Genomic DNA, 21,544 nt, shown 5'->3' on the forward strand with positions numbered 1-21,544 from the left:
CGGTTTATGGTGTCTCCATCCCGTTGTTGCACTGACCCCTAAGACCCGGGACTTCACCTGTCCAGCAAAACGTTGGCCAGCTGCCGTATGATTTTTGCCAGTTGAGTCCTGAGTTCCTGTCTCTCTCTCTCCATCTGGGATATACGGTACTCGATCGACGCAACAGCCCGTTGTATGTCCTCAATCGATTGGCTGGCTGCAAGTAATGTAACTTTGTTAGCAACGTATTGATACCGACGCAGGTGACTACACGTGGGGGTGTCGCAAAAACACAATTTTCGCTTACCCGATGCACCTGGTTCTACCGCGGGACTATTTCTCACCGTCGTATCGTGCCGTTCGCCTTGAACGACGAATCGATTGCACTCAAACGGCGGTGGGAGCTCGCTGCCCAGACCTGAAACAGGCAGAGTAAATGCTAACCTGAACCTTTTCCACGAGGCCCCTCATCAAGTCCTTGACGATGAGACCGATCTTCGGAAACGACCAGTCCTCTTCCGACTGGCTCTGACCACCCTTGACCGCATTAACATCATCCGGCTGTCGAGCTTCGTCTGAGGTTTCGGAGTCAGCTTTGGGTCCACTGGGGAGCTACATATTATAAAAACAAAAATGTCCAAAATCGAACAATTATTTGTTGAAAGATTGTGTGAAGTACACCTGAGCAGAAGATTTACTTCAGATGCTTGCGGGGGCTGTGAGTGCTCAATTGTATCTGCGTCGTGGACCTCTTCGCATACGTCCTTGCATGTACCCCGTACGTGGTTGTTAATGCGAATATTCGTCTACCATGCATATGCAACGTACTGCATTTTGTTGTATTCTAATAGTCATAAATGAAACTTGTCTAACCTGTTGCATGTGTCACCGTCGGAGCTCGAGCGTGCTTCTCCGTCGCCCATTGTTTTTTCTTTTTTTTTTTCTTGGTGTTTTTCGAATAATGGTGGCTTAGAAGGATGGGTGGGTTTATTTAATTGCAAAGACCCTTGGAAAATCCGACGGTTGTGTACTCCGTTTACGGATGCGTATATGATAACGTTACTCGGGTGTTGTGGGATGAGTCATGGGTATACGTTGTAATCGTCACACTCGCGACAAATCTTTCACCCGTAAGGTACGTTCGTATGCGGCCTCGTTTTATGATCTGTTCCGTATCCAAAAGTGTAAGTTCTGAGTGACACTATATATACTGTAAAATTTCCTTTTGCAATCACTATTCTAGGATGATTGCGGTTAACTCTATCCAAAACTACCGACAGGCTTCCATTACGGCGCTAAATCTGACCATGCCTTCCCCACCCCTCCACCCATTATTTTAAAAATTATATCGTACATGCATGGGACTGCGTGCAACTTTTGCAATGGGCGTAATGCTTTATTTCCTACATCAGTACACCGCCAAAAGGCATTCGTTGGGAGATGGGACAAAGCCAAAATGGATAATACACTAGATACCTTTATCTATTCGGTTCCCTTCCCATCGTACCGATCAACCGGTTTGTCCAAAGATTGTGCCATACTTGTTTATGCATAAATATCTATACACAGTGTATTGTCCCATACCCCGAATTGACATATACACCTGTTAGTCTACAGCTATCTAGACCCTAGGTCAGCGCGTAACAGAGTTGCCCACCTCATGTGCATCAACACGAAGGGCACGGATTTGGTACGCCGGCATCTGTTGGAAACCGAAACGCCAAAAACTTATTTATTGGTGCGCCTTTTTAATAGGAAGGCATTAGATCCTTTATATATTTTTAGTTCAATGGTAAAGATTATCCCGAATATAATTTAATGTAATTGGTTATTTAATATTTTTTTAGCTTTTGTGTCAGTAGATTATTTTTAAAATGTTATTTTTTTTATGTTTATTATTAGTATATAAAAAATATATGTGGGCGTATATAAGAAAATTAAGAATACGTAAAATTAAATTAATCAGAGTTAAATATTTTGGATTATGTTAAGTGCCATCTTCAACTTCTTCAACGGAGACGATGTTGCCGGAGAAACCTTCTTCGACGATTCTGGCCGAAACAGCACGGCTCTGGTATTCAACGGATGAGGTAGTTTCGACGAAGCGCGGTCATATTCTTTGCTTATGTTCGTCAGATCTTCGTCATTGGTGAGGGAGATCAAGGTTTCTAAGTCTTCGTTCGGCAATTGACACCAGAACGTCACAGATGAACCGCACAACGCTCCTACCTTTACCAACAAGTCTGCACAACGCAAAACATAAACATGTTAACGAACAATCATAGAAAAAAATGAGCAACACTTAAAATTGAGAGAGAAACAATGCTAAAAAATGGATATGAGAAGCAAATGGAACGGTCCACGGTGACTCTGGTGTGGCCACCGATGAAACGGAGCCCGCCGTCGGTAGCGCGTGGGAGGTTCTTGCCGCCGTAGCTGCAGAGGAGCTTAATCGTACGGCCGGGACTCGTTTCCATGGCGATCTACTCGGTTAGTTCGAAAACAGAAGAAGCTTAGAAGATTCTAGAAACAGAAAACTGAAGAATAGGAGAGGTAAAGGAAAATTTGAGTCGTTGTTGGCGGTGGAGATAATAGAAGGGGCAGCTTGCGACGGCAGAGGAAGGAGAAAAAGAGAACCAGGCGGAGGAAGGAGAAGAAGATAACCAAGAGCAGGAGGGAGCGGCGGTAATGATAACACGATAATGGTCCAACTAATTTAAAAAATTAAACTAAATATATTCATTCAAGAAATTAATAAATAAATTTTTTATTTTTTAAGTAATTGCAAAAAAAGATTCCATTAAAATTAATATATTATTTTGGCCTTCTCTAAACCCCAAACACTAAACCCAAAACCCTAAACCCTAAACCCTAACCCCTAAACCATAAACCCTAAACCATAAACCGTAAACCATAAATCTTAAATCCTAAACCATAAACCCTAAACCCTAAACCCTAAACCCTAAACCCTAAATCTTGAACCCTAAACCATAGAACCATAAACCCTAAACCATAAATCACCTAACCCATAATCCATAAACCCTAAACCCTAAACCATAAACTCTAAACCATAAACACTAAACCCTAAACCATAAACCCTAAACCCTAACCCATGGACCATAAACCTTGAACCCTAAACCATAAACCATAAACCCTAAACCATAAACACTAAACCCTAACCGTAACCCTTAACCCTAAACCCTAAATCCTAAACCCTAAACCATAAACCATAAACCCTAAACCCTAACCCATGGACCATAAACCTTGAACCCTAACCCATAAACCATAAACAATAAACCATAAACACTAAACCCTAACCGTAACCCTTAACCATAAACCCTAAACCCTAAACCCTAAACCTTGAACCCTAAACCATAGAACCATAAACCCTAAACCATAAATCATAAACCCTAACCCATAATCCATAAACACTAAACCCTAAACCCTAAACCCAAAATCCTAAACCATAAACCCTAAACCCTGACCCATGGACCATAAAGCTTGAACCCTAAACCATAAACCATAAACCCTAAACCCTAAACACCAAACCCTAACCATAACCCATAACCCTAAACCCTAAACCTTAAACCCTAAACCCTAAATACTAAACCCTAACCGTAACCTTTAACCCTAAACCCTAAACCCTAAACCCTAAACCATAAATCATAAACCCTAAACCCTAAACTATAAACCCTAAACCCTAAACCATAAGCCATAAACACTAAACCCTCAACCCTAAATCCTAAACCTTGAACCATAAACCATAAACCATAAACCCTAAACCATAAATCATAAACCCTAAACCATAATCCATAAACCCTAAACCTTAAACCATAAGCCATAAACCCTAAACCATAAGACATAAACCCTAAACCATAAACCATAAACCATAAACCATAAACCCTAACCCTTGAACCCTGAACCATAAACCATAAACCATAAACCATATATCCTAAACCCTAAACCTAAACTTAAACCCTAAACCATAAACCCTAAACCCCAAACCATAAACCTTGAACCCTAAACCCTAAATCCTAAAACCTAAACCATAGAACACTAAACACTAAACCACAAACCATAAACCCTAAACCCTAAACCATAAACCCTAAACCATAAGCCCTAAACCCTAAACCCTAAACCATGGACCCTAAACCCTAAACCCCAAACCATAAACCTTGAACCCTAACCCCTAAACCCTAAACCCTAATCCATGGAACCCTAAACCCTAAACCATAAACCATAAACCCTAAACACTAAACCATAAACCTTAAACCCTAAAGCCTAACCCATAAACCCTAGACTATAACCCCTAAACCCCAAACCCTAAACCATAAACCCTAAACGATGGACCCTAAATCCTAAACCATAAACTCTAAACCCTGAACCATAAACCATGAACCCTAAACACTAAACCCCAAACCATAAACCATAAACCCTAAACCATAAACCCTAATATATATATATATATATATATATATATATATATATATATATGTATGTATATGTATGTATATTTTTTCTCATAAATTCACTCTTTTTTTAAACTTTTAATAATTCATTAATTACTTTGTATTTACTGAATTTTTCAAATTTTTTACAAAAAATAAAATATCAAAATTATTAAATTACAAAATACAAATGTTAATTATTTTTCCTTTTTAATTTTTGAATATAATTTTACTTTACTTACGATAGCATATTTAACACAAAAAAATAAAACATACCAAATAATAATATTTTAATTTCTGAATATAATTTAATTCTTTATTAACATAAAAAATTAAAATCTAAAAATAAAAAATAACATTATTAACATGGACAATAACAATGCAATATTCAAAATTAAATAAATCAAACTTTAATTATTATTATTATTATTAACGTCACAAATAAATACTCATTAAAAAATATAAAAATATAATTTTTTATTAACGTGAACTAAATAATATTAAAAATATAATTTTGTCTGCGCGTGTACTCCCAACTTTAACACGCGTCCATAAAAAATGTGTCCAACACATTTCATCACTTGCTGAAATTAAAAGACTTCAGCTCCATAGCATTACTCTTAACATTTACGCCTTCACGTTATTATAAGAGAGAGAGGAAACCACGCTACATTTCTTGAGGCCACCTGCCTACCTTTGTCCTGGCTAGCTGTTTTTTTTGTTATTGTTATTATTAATATTATTATTATTATTACCATTATTTCATATTTTATTGTATTTAAGGGGCATTTACGTTTCTTGATGTGACGTGAGTGACCGCTCAAGACGACCCGCGGAACAAGATGGTCAGACCCATCATGATGCCCAACTCTACGCGGTCGACGATTATACAATATAGCAAATGTGAGAAAGTGTATACTATACGGTTCCCTTAAATGCTTATTCGATTGCCCCTGTTGTGGATAGTCTGACTCACTGCATAAGAAGGGAAAAAAAGGGAAAGGAAAAGTAATTTCGAATATGGAAAATCAGTTTCTGGGTTCGTTGGCTGAGATGGGTGACTAGGTCTTTCGAAACGATCTTTTGATGGAGATTTTCACTCGAACAGACCCGAAGACGGCGGCGAGATGCAGAACCGCAAGCACAACCTGGCGTGTCCGACTGTCTTCCAACAGATTTAGGAGAGACAACACGCTCGCGAACATCAGGAAACACCGTAAGGTGTTGCTCCAGATTGGTGACCCGGAGACATACGGTTCAAAGGAATCTTTCTGTATTGTGGACTATGTAGACGGAGGAAGAGTAGCCGCGCCAATGCCAGAACAACTGGGTCCCCGCGGATGGTGGACTGTTATCGGCTCCGATTGCGGTGTGATCTGCGTGTAGTATAGCACGACTGGTCCTGATTTGAGACTCCTGTTATGGAACCCGCTGCTGCGAGTCGCTCGGAAACTGGACGATCCGGCTGACAAACTACTTAAACAAGCCGTCATCGGTTACGCATTTGGATACCAGGCGGGAACTGACAATTACTACGTCGTCCATATGTCCAAGAGGCACGTCCTAGACAGGTTTTTGCACTGCAATGTTTTCAATTCCGCAGATGGAAGCTGGAAACACGCGTACATAAATGATCAGCATCTCACTCACCTCGACGAGGGATCAGCGTTCCACCTTGGTAAGGCCGTGTGGGTCAACTGGGGTGGACGTGGTCTGATGATTGCAACGCATGTGGTCGTGTTGGATGCAGAAACCTTTCTTCTGAGCAAGATAAGGATAAACCGTAGGTCAATTCAGCACGTGCAGGCGATGCGTGTGCTCGACGGCATCCCACACCTGGTCGGCTATGAACGATCTCCGTACGGAGGACTGTCGACCATATGGTGCAAGATTGACTTGGAATCGATGTGCGTCATCCCGTTCATCAAGCTAGGAGTTGCCGGTCAGTATGGCGTTCCATGGAATCATGTGACCATCATGGGTGATCATATGATCACAGTACGCGAAAACAATCGCAAACGGGCTGGAGGCGCTAACGGTGCTGTTCTGACGAAAATTTCGTTAGATCAGATTAATTTTGTGAGCCGACACAGAGTCACCACATTCAAAGGTGAGTGGCCGAGAGACATGTCCCTTCAGCGCGTTATAATTGTGGGAGTGGGTTGTCTAGTTCCTTAAGGGAGTGGCCGATTGTGTGATTCGATCGAATATGCGGCAAGTAGGTTGTCACTCCGTAAATCTGTCGCGAGTACGTATGGACTAAGTGTAATCGTTGTTTGTATTCTGGGTATGTTTAAATTGTGCATTTCGAATGGATTGATGTGTATCGCGGTTTATTATACTTAGTAGAATGCATAGGAGAAACAAAAATTATCCAATTAGATTGAAAACACAGTGCCAATGCAATCAAATCCACACTACAACTCAGGCTAAACAAATCATTTGAAGTAATTATGTTCTCCAGACGTGAAAAAAAAACATAAAATAGGCTCAGCTAGCGACTTCGATTGGGAAAAAAAACCAACAAGACGATCACGGATATCAGCACGATGATCACAACCCCACGCCTCCTCGTCGTCGCGACACTCGCAAGCATGTTGTCTTCCATGGCCGTAGAGGCTGCAACGGCAGCCTCGAGCTCTGCCCTTGTTTCATGCACACTCTGTTGCAAACGACGCAGCTCGTTTAGGAGTTCCTGTCTTGTCTTCTTCAACTCCGTATTCCCGCTTCTAATGCACTCGTTCGTTTCCAGCAACCTGCGAATGACATCGAAATAACGAGCCGGCGGCTCTGGATCGTACCACTGAAAGAACGAGAATTTCCTGCTGGTTCCGTACCCAGAACATCCATAAAACCTTCTGCCTGGATAGTCAGATCTCCAAGCGGTTCTGATTGGCGATGTCACGCCACAGTGACAACGAGGCGTCGGTGCATCGACGGAGGACGAGCTTATGGAGGAAGATCTCTGCATTGTGTCTTCAATAGTTCACGGGGAGAGTGATAGAGTGGCTTTTGAAATAGCAGTTCGCAACGAGGGTTCATATTCACCTCTCTGGTAATGGCACCATGTCTTCGCATTCCAACGGTCTTGTTGTTGACTGACACCTGTGACGCCAACCTGGCAGGAAACGATTGATTAAAGCCCCTAGCCACAGGGCGAAGGCATCTTCCCCCATGGAGTTGTTAGCTGACGATTCAAAGTTCAAACCATTAACATAAAATATGTGGCCCGTTGTCTCCGAATGGTATAATCTTTCTCTACGAAAAATGGTATGAAAAAAAAATAATTCATACGTATATATCTTGTACGATCCGGTTGCATCCGGGTCTATGGGGAGATTGGGTTGGTCTGCGGGATGGATTCTTTCTACTAGCCCATAGTAACGTCTTAAAAAAATAAAAAAGGCTTTCCATGGTCATTATTGTGGGAGTCTTCCCAATGCAATGGCCGTTTGTTGACTGTAACTGGAATAAAATGAATTTATTGTCACCTAATCTCATTGGAAGACGATGTTACTTAATGAGGTGTTTCATATTTTTTTGTGTTTAAGGGGCATTTACGTTTTTTTGATATGACGTGAGTGACAGACCCATCATGATGCACAGCCTCGCGCCAGAGCGCTACAATCTAGCAAGAGTGAGGAAGTGTATATTACATGCATCCCTTAATTGTTTACTTCATTTTGTTCTGGACGTTCTAAGTCACGACATTTAAAAAAAAAAAAGCAGAGAAGGAAAGTAGTTGAGATTATGGCAACTCAGTTGGCGGAGTCATTGGGTGAGATAGGTGACCAGGTCTTTCCGGACGATATATTGATGGAGATATTCACCCGGACTGACCCGAAGACGGCGGTGACATGCAGAGCCGCAAGCACAACTTGGCGTGTCCGACTGTCGTCTGACAAGTTTAGGAGGGACAACACGATCGCAAACATCGGGAAACACCAGAAGGTGTTGCTCCAGATGGGTGACCAGGAGACGTACTGTTCAAGAGTATGTTTCTGTCTTGTAGACTGTCTAGACGGTGGAAGAGTACCCGCCCCAATGCCAAAACAGCTGGGTCATCGCGGATGGTGGAGTGTCATCGGCTCCGACTACGGCATGATCTGTGTCCGGTATAGCCGGGCTGGTTTTGATACGGGACTGATGGTATGGAACCCACTGGTGCGAGTTGCTCGGCAACTAGACGATCCGGCGGACACCCTATGGAAACAGGCCGTTATCGGATACACATTTGGTTATCGGGCGGGGGCTGAAAATTACTACGTCGTACATATTTCAAAGAGGCATCTCAGAAACAGGTTTTTACACTGCAATATTTTCAATTCCGCAGATGGATTCTGGAAACACAAGTACATTAACGATTTGCGTCTCAGTCATCTCGGTGCGAGCTCAGTCTTCCACCTTGGTAAGGCTTTGTGGGTCAACTGGGGTGGACGTGATGCCACGGTTGCAACGCATGTGGTCGTGTTGGATGCAGTCACCTTTCGTCTGAGCAAGATAAGGATAAACCGTAGCTCAATTCAGCACGTGCAGGCGATGCGTGTGCTCCACGGCATCCCACACCTAATCGGTTATGAACGATCCCCGCATGTAGGACTGTCGACCATATGGTGCAAGATTGACTTGGAATCGATGTGTGTCGTCCCGTACATCAAACTAGGAGTTGCCGGTCAGTATGGCGTTCCATGGAATCCTGTGACGATCATGGGTGATCGTATGATCACAGTACGAGAAGATATTCATAGACGGGCAGCAACAGGTGCTAACAGTACCTCTGTGACGGAGATTTCGTTGGATCAGATTGATTTTGCTAGCCGACACAGAGTCACGGCATTCAAAGGGGAGTGGCCGAGTAACATTTCCCTTCAACGTTCTTTAATTGTGGGGGTGGGCTCGCTAGTTTCATGAAGGAGCGGCCGCTTGTGTGAGACGATCACGTATATCTGAACTTTATTTTTTTTAATATTAGGTCCGTATTGGTATAATCCATCAAAGTTCCAAGAAATTGTATTTAACATCTTTGTAACAATATATTCCAAAAAAAAAAATTCAGTCTTAACATTATTATAAGTTATTAATTCTTATCATTTTGGATTATTAACTTTAACACCTCGTTATTAATTTATTATGTAGAATACATAATAAGAAGAAAATAGATCGGTTATAAACCAGAATGAAAATTTATGGGAGCATTTCCCTTTAATAAAGTTAAAAATTATTTTTACATACCAAACGGCGGTGACGTTTTGTGTCTCTTAAAAAGTATAAAAAAAAAATCAGCCCCTTGGCCTTACACTTCCCGTAATAATAACAATGTTAAATGTTCTCATTAGAATTTTTGTCATTTTGCATATTAAGTTTTTATCCTTCACATGCCACACACTTTATAGTTTTTAATATCGTATCGCCGTGTGCAGACGATACTGATCTCATGCAATGGCAGGTCACCTCTTACTATGTTAGGAAGCACTTTGCAAAGGCTTGAACATTAGACGGCACCCGAGGTTGCCTAACCGGTGCAATTTTAAACACATGTGATGCATCCTGCCTCGATGGAGCTGACAGTCTTCATACTCCAAGAAAGGTGTTTGCAGACCCAACTTTTTGACCGGGCAACAGCTAGCCGATTCCATCCTCTTCACAAATCAAGCCATCGCCAAAACACTGCCATCCCCACCCACAACGAACGCGGACCAACCCATCGGACGCCGACGACCAATACTGCAACTAACAATGGCCGAACATGGGACACCCGCTGCATCCAACAACGTGAACGACGACACGGCCCAGGTACGATTGTGGTGCATTGGCTGGTTTTGACTTTTTATTTATTTATTTTTTTAAGTTATGCTTATGCTGCTCCCGATTCTACTGAGTTAGTTGTATACCACAACGTACTAACAAGCGCCCAATGCCAGGAGGACCAGAGAACACCGAACCCAGACGACAACACTTCAAACGACGCATTGCTGGAAATAATGAGAGAGGTGCTCGAGAACACAAAGGTTGGTAACACCCGTCTCAATTTCCGCTCTAACTATTTCGGTAACTCCAACCATCTGACAGATCTGTTACGATTTTCCATTGAAGAACACGCAATGCCGAATGGACAGGGTCGAAGCGGAAATGATGACGATTCGGTTGTTGGTGGGCGGTCTCAGAGAGCCTATCACCGAGGCGCAAAAGGGACCTGCGAATAAAGTCAACGCAACGTCCGATGGAAACCGGATTGAGAAACAAAGAATACCGGTCGCCAACAGGGAATACATGAACAACCCGATGTCACGCGCCTCCATTCCCAACCGTAGACAGTTGATGCTTCCAGGAGCGATGAGGAAGAGACTGCATCAGTCGTTGACAAAAAGCAGCGGCGGAGACGTCGACATGTCTGTTTACGATGACGACGAGGATCAGAAACGGGCCATGTACCCAAAGATGTGCAGGTCAAACACGCACGGCCTCGAACATGGGGCTAAGGGTGGCAAGGCCACATTCTTCTTCACTCGATTAAAGGAGAAGGTATACGGGGGTAACCGGGGGACTATATCGCCCCAACGAAGCAACAATGCCGACAACCCGACAGGGCGCAATGGACTGCAGCCAACGCAAAACAGAAAAGACAGTTTTCCCTTTAACACGATGATGTCATCCGACGAGAGCTCATCGAAGCCGGAAAGCAGTCACGGACGGACAGCCGACACTTATAAGCAGATTCCGCGACGACCCCCGTCAAATCTGACCAAGAAGGGAACAAACACCACCAACGCATGGCCCATCTCTCAGCACGAGATGGACATCTGTAAGTACGTCTACGACCATCATGCCGACCCCACGTAAGTATTCGATCTGAACATCAACGACTGAATCTACCGTGTGTGTAACACCCTCACTATCAGAAGTCACGCTTCCGGCTGCGCTACTCTGATAGTAAGAAGTATTAAAACTACTTTACATATTAAATACTAAAATAGGAACCTGTGACTCGACACTGTATCGCTGATTTTTTAGAAAACCAAAAATAAATACTTTATCTTAAGAAAAATACAAGCAGGCATAGATTCATATACAAGACTCCTTACATAATAACTCAATATATTATACATATAAAACATACAATTCCTATCTCTCTTACAAAATTTTAATAACAAAGACGAGGGAAGAAAATAATCTACAATCGGTCTTAGTTCGAAAACTTAGCAACCTGACACGTGCTCAAACACACCAGTACAAAATTAAATGCCATAACCTGCGACATTTTCAAACTCACCAAATTTACTTCCTGCATCAATAAGCTGTGTACTAAAAAAACTAGCATATTGTTACCCATGTCTAGTTTTAATACTTCTTACTATCAGAGTAGCGCAGCCGGAAGCGTGACTTCTGATAGTGAGGGTGTTACAGTGTGCCCTCATTAGTGCCAGACGGCCGCAGTTAAATTGGGCTGGCGTGTGTAACATCTTCGATTTGTTGACAGCAAGGAGATCGTTGTACGCTTCGGGTCGCAGCATGCAACTCGTTCTGACATGGGATGCCTGTTAGACGGACGGCAACCAACCCCGAAGGCACGTGGCAATCCATCGTATTCTCTTCGAATTAATGGAATTTTTCCGCTGACCCTGATTTATTATTTCCATGCGAAGTCTGATTTTTTTGTGTTGGGTATGATTTGCAGATAATGGAGTTGATCACGATCATGGTTGCATCGGAGGGAGAAACCGATGGAGATCACCCTCGAGCGGTGTGGTGCTTGCATTAGAATTTTGCGGTACGCCCAAATCCTAATTCGATAGTTTATTTGAGTGCATACCTAAGATTTAACGTTCTCTGTTTTAATACGAACCATGTACCGTTGACATGCACGGTGACTTGTTTCAACTTCTGAATACTCCCTGAGTAACCAGGCCGATGTAATGGAGGGCGTCCACCCTGAAATCTTGGCGCAACGATACGGCAATGACCACATGCACCCGACGGAAGACCTGCGCCTTGTAAGTTACCGACCGATAAGATTATTATACGCAAGTTCTGAACCTGGGCGGACTGAATTATGACTCTCTTATCGTATTCAGCTTTTTCCATCAATCGCAGGTCTATATGCCAGTACTGGAAGAAGATTGTGAGAAGTACTGGTTCTTGGCTGTGGTTGACTTGTCGGAGAGGCAGGTCTTCCAATTTGACACGAATGCAACTAAAGAATCAAAGGCAAGGAGGAGACGTGTCATACAATGCATGGTAAGCGACGCACATAGGTTAATTCAGCGTCTTATCCGAATACGCTAATCTTTATTATCTTGGCGAATCTGTGTCAGCTGACTGCGCTGGATGGAATCGTTGCAACTGACGGGTATAAAAACTCACACTCTAAGAGTGCTCCCGAGTTTGCCAGTTTGGACATCATGGCCGCACCGGGAGTGCCAAAGAACAGCAGCAGTACAGACTCTGGTATTTGGGTCATGCAGTGGATGGCAATGGGACGGAGGTTCACCCACGCGGTGCTGCCAATTGTAAGTTAATGCTTGCCTACAAGTAGAATGCAATTGCACTGTGTGTCTCTAATAAACGCCGCATTGACCATTGCAGCTGGACGAAGAGAAGATCAGGATCAAAATGGCAATTGCACTGCTAACGGGAAGATGCAACGAGAAAAGCGGTCCATTGCTTGCGAAGGCGGCGGAAGCGGCCAAGACAGGGGAACCGTGTCTAAGAGACGTGTGAAGGGGCTGAATACAACGTTTTTTTTCCTTCCACTGCAATTTTTTTGGTTGTTGGATGCATTGATACCGGTTATGTTATGTGACATTGTTGGGTCTCCTCACTCGACGGACAGTCTTCGTGGGCTGATTATATCATGGGCCATATATCCTATTACTGTTATTGTATCTTTATGTTGGGCCCCTTTATGTTATATCATGTTATTTTCCAGCATGCATCTTCGTTGAGGATGATCGGCCGTGTCATCGCCACCATGCATCAAGTTTTCCGAGTCTTCCGAGCTTCGGTCGGAGGTGGAGTTGACATCGGCGGAGCGAGGAGTTTTGCCTTGGATGAAGAGGAGAGTAGCTTCGAATAGGGTCGGGCATTAGGGGTTGGGTCGCTATGCGAGTTCGGTTTTTGGGTTTTGGGTCGAGTCAGTTTCTCTGGCCCAACACCCAGTAAAAAAAAAAGTTATTTTCCAGCATGACAAAAAAAAAAGTTATGTTATAGGGAAAAAAATTTAAAAACCGTTAAGATACCAAAAAAATAAAGTAATTATGAACAACTTACTTGCTTTCATCGCCTACATCAATCCGTCCATCCATCGCCAATGCAAGGCTGCCAATACGAAGTGACTATTCACTGACCCACGCAATGGAATGAATGATTGAATGATAACATTTAATTAAGGCTATGTTTAAATCTTGAACTCATTCGGTGGGTAGCGCTTTTTTTGAAATCCGGTTATTGCCCTTGGTAATTGCACCAACGTTAATGCCCCATTAATTCCCAGTCTAATCAGGTTTAATAGTTATTTATTAAAAAAAACTTAAAAAGGTGGGAGTTGTTTCGCCTATTTAATGCGCGTACGTTTCTCATTTACCAAAAAAAATAAAAAAAGCAAACTTTTCGAAGAAAGGAACCCATTGTTGGAGACTCAAAAACTCCCGGCAGTAAAGAACCGGAAACCATCAAAGAAATCACAGGCGAGGTATCACAATGCCGACGCTCGCTGATTTCCGCTTCTTCAGATTCATAATCCCCAACACGGAGAATCAATTTGTAAGTTTTCAGTTGTTTTTTTCTACTACCCTATCCCCAGGCCCCGCACGCAAGCCCACATCAATATCGATTTCTTACTCGTGCAAAGAATGCCGGTGCCCTTCTCCAACGCTGTCAGGGAGAACATGAGTAACCCCGTCGAGGTAAGCACCACAAATGGTCAGTCGTGGAGCATCTCCTGGGTTGTCGAGGAGGAGCATCCGCATCGAATCGTCTTCATCGGAGGGTGGCGAGCCTTTTACGAACACTATCGTCTTCGAATCAGAAACACAATGCTATTTTCGTATCACCAACCAAAGTTTTTCTACATGGCCATCCATGACGCAAGATACTGCGAGATCAACTATGGAAGGTAACAAGATTATTCTAGCGGGTTTTCTGTATGCACTCGGCTAAGGCGTTTGTTTTATGCCCTTTTACGTTGTACCAAAAACTTGCGTAACGGAAGTCTTCCAGCAATCCCCGCACATGGCAACTATACAGTCCAGTTCTTCGCGATAATCCCGGTGAACGACCCTGATACACTGGTATAGACGCCAATTTCAATTCCTTTACTACCTGCAATCATCAATCCATCCATGTGTGACACATTGTGAACCTTTTTTTTTTCCACCATCCGCTACAGATGCTCCCGCTACGGTTCTCGCGGGATTATGGCCGGTCCCTACCGCGACCGCTGACCCTAACCACGCCTACAGGACATCATCATCGCGTGGGCTGGAATATGGAACCTAATGGAAGGATCGTGCTTCATGGAGGATGGGACGCTGTCCGGGAACACTACGGCCTAAGGGATCAGTGGCTGGTGCTGTTCCGTTATCACGAAGCTCAAAACACCATGTATGTCATGTTCTTCAACAGTCATACAATGGAAATCAACTACTTGGCCCATGCCGAGCCGGGGACGGACTCCACTTGTATAAGCTACCCGACGGCCCCCAAGTCAAGGCACATAGCCGATGGGTTCAGATCGACCAATCCCTTCTTTGTTAGTCCAATCGTGCACAGACTGCCAACCCGTTTTCTCGTAAGTCTCTCGACAGTTATTTTTAAAGGCAACTATTTCTGGTGCTATTGTTCTATTCAATTATTTCGTTGCTCTCACCCTAAAAAATATGTCATCGCTTCCAGCCGAATGTCCCCCCTCTGCCGGGAGTATACGAGGATAGCCCAATTTCGATTACCAACGAGAGGGGCGCGTGGACCGTTCAGTATACGCACTATGTCGGGAGGACGAACGAATGTTTTGGAATGGGCTGGTGTGCCTTAGCAACAACATGTCAACTAAGACACGGCCATGTGTGTGTCTTCGAGCGGCTGGCGCCGCAGGACTACCGGCTGCATATATATTGAGAACTCCTGTATCCTAAACCCCCCAGCCGCCGCCCCCCAACCCAATCAAAGTAACTCGATCGATTCATGGTGTTTTCTTGCCTCAGTTTGTCAAATACAATGATGCAACCTGCATGTCCATACATCTGTATCTTTAATCTACATTATATTTCCAGGCATACAATTCTACCTTGCCCTCATTAACTTATACTTTAGATGATAAACACGATAATCATTTCTGTTGTTAATGTGCGCGTAGCATTGCAAATAGACTGATCTCCCAATATTAGAAATGTATGCCAATTAGTGCCTGTGAAGTTTGAATGTAATTTTATGATGTGAAGATTGAATGTAATTCGATTCACTTCACCTACGTTTTGTATGTTTGAATTTTGAAAGTTCACACTGATTTGTTAATACCCTAAAAATGAGAATTAGTAGTGGTTGTTTATTGATTCAGATTTGTTGTCGTGCTTCATTTAGTATTGATTCAGATTTTTTGCCGTGCTTCATTTAGTGCATTTTATTCAACACGTCCGGTGTTTTAAGCGTGTGTTTTAAATTACATCCAGAAGCCATGTTCCCTTACAAAGAATTTCAAAACCGCGATGGAACCACATGCATTTTCCAACTAGCACACAAGGTAGTACGAGACGTAACCAGTTCCGAATGTCTGCTGCAAAGAGGCGGACGAAGGGAGTTTTTTTAGGAGACGTCCATCTGAATATCCACTGAACGTTACAACCAAAATATCCACATAAACGTTACATACAAAATATCCACTTACCATACATACAAAATATCAACTACACATAGAATCGCTATAAAGATGCCCCTAACATGTCTGATTCAACAAAAGGGTCGACAAAGAGCGATTAATAATACATCAGGTTTGACAGTGGATTTGCAGCTATTCGCATGACACAACTTCACACCTCCACTTCTTCAATCCCGATTAAAATATGTTCTATCTAGAGCACAGCCACATACCAACGAAAGCCAACATAGCAAAAACTTGTTTTAACGTCGACGACATATAGACGGTTATGTACCCAGATGAAATGCAGACAATATTCTGTGTACGGCTACAGCCTACCGGAGAATGTGAAAGGATTCGACCAACCTACCGTTGCAACACACCATCATGACGCAACACACCATCGTGACGACTGTAGGCCCCCTTTGCTCAATCGGCGAGAGACATGACAGGCCCGGACGTGTTGGTCCCAGCGAAGTCGCTGTTAGCAAACCCAGCCTGCGTGTCACTATCGGAGCATTGGAACGAAGGAATCTCAGCTGTCGCATACAGATCGCCGGATAGGTTATCATATAGCTGACACCAATGTGAAAAACAAATGATTAGAACCATTTAACAGGGCAAAAAACTTAACTAGATCATCTATAAAGCGACTAACCCACCATGTCAGTGTCCATCGAATCCATGTCATCTGCAACTGCGCTGGATGACTCCATTGTGCGGCGGCCCGGACACGTCGTCCTGTTGTGTCCCACCTCCCGGTACAAACGACATCGCTGGATTTTCTTTCCACCATGAGCACCGTTACCCTTTGTATTGCGCCTGGGTGGATTCCGCGTCGGGCCCCTGCCACCCTCAGTAGGTGGCCCCTCGGGTGGAAAACTGGTGTCCCCTGTATCTTCGTTCTCGAAGTGCTTCAGCATCAGCATGGCTGTGTCTCTTGCAAATTGGAACTTTTCAATGCTGTGACATGCAATCTTGCACACTTTCCGGTACCAATCCATCAGGCACCAGTGTTGCGTCAGTTGCACAGAATCCCAAATCACGCCTATCGACTGCACCGCCACAAGTTTTGCATCCTTGGTCCATCTCGGCAATATCAAAGACCTCGAGATCTCATGAACATTGTTAAGAACAAGCACCGCAACTATATGTTCGCAGGGGACCCCGAAACATTCCATTCTCATGCACGTGCATCGAACCTCCCTCGTATTAAACGTTGCAACAACACGCCAATCCTTCCCCGGAGTGCCGTATCGAGAGACGATGTGGATAAAATAGGAACCGTTGTCTTCAGAGTCAACCACCCTCATTGCACAAGCCCTGTCAAGAATGGGAACAAACAAATAGAATATTGCACGAGTGTAGTTCTCGGCTGCACTCCGCTCCAGCTGTTTCAGGTTGGTGGTCATAACAGGGTCACCCTTTGCACACTCGAAATCAGCCTCCACCTCCTTTGCACGCACGAACATCAAGCATCGCTGGAAATGACGTAAAAACTCAGTGTAGCTGTATCGAGACTTAACATACCGTCATATCACAGCGTGCAAGCCCTCGCACCTTGACGTTGTTCGAAATCCGGCAAAGAACTTTCTCCGTATGTGTGCTGTGGCCCAACTGTGCCTTCTCTCGTACATGTCCTGTACCCATCTTTTATCGGCGACGCCAAATTTCTCAACCATCTCAAACCACTTTCTCTCGAATGTTCGGACCTCGTAGTCGCCAAGCATGCAATCCCTAAACATCCTGGTGAATTTGGGCTTTCCGATGTTGCTCGTGGCGTTTCGGAGTAGATGCCAAGCGCAGAGTCGATGGTGAGCCTCCGAAAAAACCTGCTCGATCACAGACTTCATTTGCCTGTCACCGTCGGTTATTATGGACACCGGAGCCTTCCCTTTCATTAAAGTTTGCAACTGTTGAAGCAGCCAGACATAGGTCTCTTCTTTCTCGTCTGCCACCAGTGCGGCGGCAAAGACAACCGTTTGGTTGTGGTGATTCACACCGGAGAATACTACAAGAGGTGAAAGGTAAACATTTTTCTTGTACGTTGCATCAAATGTAACCACGTCTCCAAACACCTGGTAATCAATTTGGCTGGTGCCGTCACACCAAAACAAATGTTGCAACACGCCCTCACCGTCAACAACTTCCTTGTAGTACAGTGCTGGATCATTTGTCTTGCACTCTCGGAGATACCTTAGGCACGATTCCGCATCTAGGCCACCCTCCCTTAGTTGCTTCGCATTTACATTGTGCATGTCCCTTGTTGTGTACAGGACATTATGATACCCGCCGGCTAGGCTCGCCATAAAACCGTGGATTCGGGAGACGCCAATGCCCCCTTTGCGCATGTCGTTCATCTGCTCGATGTCCGCTTCACTCATCCTCCGATGGCCTGGAAGCATGGAAGAAAGTCGCAACTCAAGAACGTGGTGGTTATGCGCGTCTGAAAAGTACGCAACGAGCCAACGTCCTGATTCATCGTCCATGCGGAGTAGCATCCTTGCAGGGCATCCACAACGTGTCTCGGCCCTCGGCCTCTTTTGCCCGTTAGGCATCGAGTAGAACTTCGGGGATCGGTACCCTTGTCGGTGGCACACGAACTCCTGCCGTATCCTTACTTCGCCGCGTTTTTCGCTTCTGGAACGTCTCGCCCCGAAGCCATGGTGCTTTGCATATTGCTGGTAGAACTCAAATGCAATGTCAACGTCTGTGAAATTAAACCGGAAAACATCCTCCTCGCTCAAGTTCAAAAAATCAATCCAACCTATCGACTCCACGGAATCAACAGCGTAAAACTCGTCTTCCGCATAATTGTCAGACATTCCTCCGGCGCCGTCCAAACTGTCTTCCAATTCAACCGCATCCCCATTGTCGACATCGGCCTCTGCATGATGGTCGTGTTCTGTTTCATCTTCCTGAAAGTCGTACTTGTCCGACTCCATCCGTGCAGAGCCTTCGCCCTCAAACGATCCAACTCCGTGCTCTGCTCTGTCAGACATTTCTGGTTCATCGGCGACATGCACGCCCCCAGTGGTATCTTCATCCCCGGCAACCCTGTGCCAAACAGCAACAATGCGGTGATTTAGCGAAACACACAAAATTGGGGGATGTCCTCCAAAGAAAATTGCAGTCCTATGACGAAGAAAAAGGGGGATATTTGTAAATCAAGTGAAGGGTGATAATACAACGGGTACCTTCTTTCCATTGATGGAGACGGCGAAGCCATCAACTGCCGAAGAGAACCGACAATGCAGATCAGGCTCCGTCGTCGTCAGAGGTGAGGCTGTTCGTGGGCTTGGATCTGCCTGAACAGACTCGTTAACACTGAGTGGTGGGGGGGGAGAAGAAGTTATCTGAGTGGGGAGGCTTCAGTCGTTCTCGGTGGTGGAGATAGAAAGGGACGGTGCGATTGCGACGGAGGGGAAGAGGAGGAAGAGGACGCAATTGCGACGGAGGGGAAAGGGAGTAAGAGGACGTTATTGCGATGGAGGGAAAAGGGAGGAAGAGGGTGCGATTGCGACGGAGGGGAAGGGGAGGAAGAAGTACGATTGCGACGGAGGACAAGGGGAGGAATAGGGCGGCAGTAATAGTTGATAACCAAATACTGAGTGTCCAGCTAATTCTAACAATTAAGTTAATTGTATGCATTTTAAAAATCGTAAAAATGACCCCTATTTTATATGAAATTGCAGAAAAACCCATAAAAAGCATTAGATTTCATTTTGGCGCTCCCTGGCTGACCGGTGCGCCAAACACCAAAATGGCGTTTTAGTGCGCTAACTGAGCCCGCGTACCGAATCCGTGCCCTTCATTTTCACTCCATCTTTGTCACAGTTTCACAGGTTCTCATTTGCAGATATCTGTAGATATTCATGGATAATTAGAGATTATTTAAGTTTTAATTTTTTGTTAAGAATAATTAACACAATCATAATAAAATCTTATATAATTCAACCAAATATATCAAATCAAAATAAATTTAACATAATAATATACTCATAAAATTTTCAACATATAAATTAAAATAAAATAAATTAGTTAGTTACTTATATAGCTTGAGTTTAATTTTGATGTACTGACATTGTAAAATATTTTATACAGTTGTGCAATTATAACTGTTCTTTTAGATGACTATTCACGCGATTAACGTAAAAGATAATTATTTTTGCTAATATGGTATTATGTGATTGGATGCATGTATAAAACGATTTTACACTAATATTGCATCAAAATTAAATTCATATAACTTATATACATAAGAACATTTAAGTAAGTTTTCTTTCGTGGAGATTTCGCAAGTCCCCATAGACGGGTACTTTAATCTCACTTCGTCTATATTTATTCGCGAGAGTGAGTCTCTGTTTCTGAAAATTTTGCGAATTTTTGTTAATCTCTCCATCACGGGTGTGAATTTTTTTGCGATCCCTATTTGTGGGAAGTAAAGAAAATTTTTTTGAAGAAGACTCATTTATCTTGTAACAAATTGTTTTATAATAAAATTAAGGTGGAAATTCGGGTGAGTTAACTTCATATGAAGTTAATAGCTGAGAACCTTTAGATGACAATTTAGTCAAATCTATCAAATCATTTAACGATTCTCAGCTATCAATTTCACATGAAGTCAATTGCATTTGAATTTTCACCTAAAATTAATTAATTTTGTTTGTTTTATATATATTAATGGTTTTATTAGAATTTTGTACTTGTTAAAATAATGTAGTAAATATAATATGAATGCTTTTCTTCGCTGTCATCACTCCCTCTCCTTCTCTCAGATTCTCTACCTGTCCTCTCTCTCATTCTCTCTGCCACCCTCCTCCACTCGCACCCGCCACCCTCGTCCCTTCTCACTTCTTTTATCTCCTACTCTCAAAGTTATCGTAGAAGGTAGAACCGTTGTCGCTGGGTGCCTCTCCTCCTCTCGGATTCTCTCTCTCTCCTCCCTCCCACCCTCCTCCACTCTCATCACTGTCCACCACTCTCGTCTCCTCTCACTGCTTCCACCTTGTTGTTTCTTTCATTAATTATTTTGTGATTTCTGTGTTTTTTTCTTTGATTTTCTTTGGATTTCATACAATTATTTGTGATTATGCCTCATATATGTGCTTCTGTTTTCTTTTTTAATCATGCACAGTGGCTAAAAGAGATTAGAATTGAATGTTTAAAGTTGGTTATGTTTTTGAAAGTATTAATTTTTGAATTTTTGAAGTTTTGGGATATGTTTTGTAATTTTGTGTTTGTTTAGGTGTTATTCTTTTGATAAAAA

The 21,544-nt window shown here is 43.3% G+C and overlaps 1 protein-coding gene and 1 pseudogene across 1 annotated transcript; both read right to left on the reverse strand.

Annotated features, from left to right (window-relative positions):
- Positions 1–1,947: 1,947 nt before the first annotated feature.
- LOC107611529 (RAF-like serine/threonine-protein kinase PRAF) lies at positions 1,948–2,456 on the reverse strand. The gene is made up of 2 exons (XM_016313444.1): positions 2,336–2,456; positions 1,948–2,222 (listed from the first exon to the last, which is right to left on the reverse strand). Exons 1-2 carry the CDS (start codon positions 2,454–2,456, stop codon positions 1,948–1,950), a joined length of 396 nt encoding a protein of 131 aa, XP_016168930.1.
- Positions 2,457–16,704: 14,248 nt separating this feature from the next.
- On the reverse strand, positions 16,705–18,176 carry LOC148549874 (protein FAR1-RELATED SEQUENCE 5-like; annotated as a pseudogene).
- Between the last annotated feature and the right edge of the window lie 3,368 nt (positions 18,177–21,544).

The sequence above is a fragment of the Arachis ipaensis genome, chromosome B8 (assembly GCF_059453495.1).
Source record: "Arachis ipaensis isolate K30076 ecotype BB chromosome B8, ASM5945349v1, whole genome shotgun sequence".
Lineage (NCBI taxonomy): Eukaryota > Viridiplantae > Streptophyta > Magnoliopsida > Fabales > Fabaceae > Arachis > Arachis ipaensis.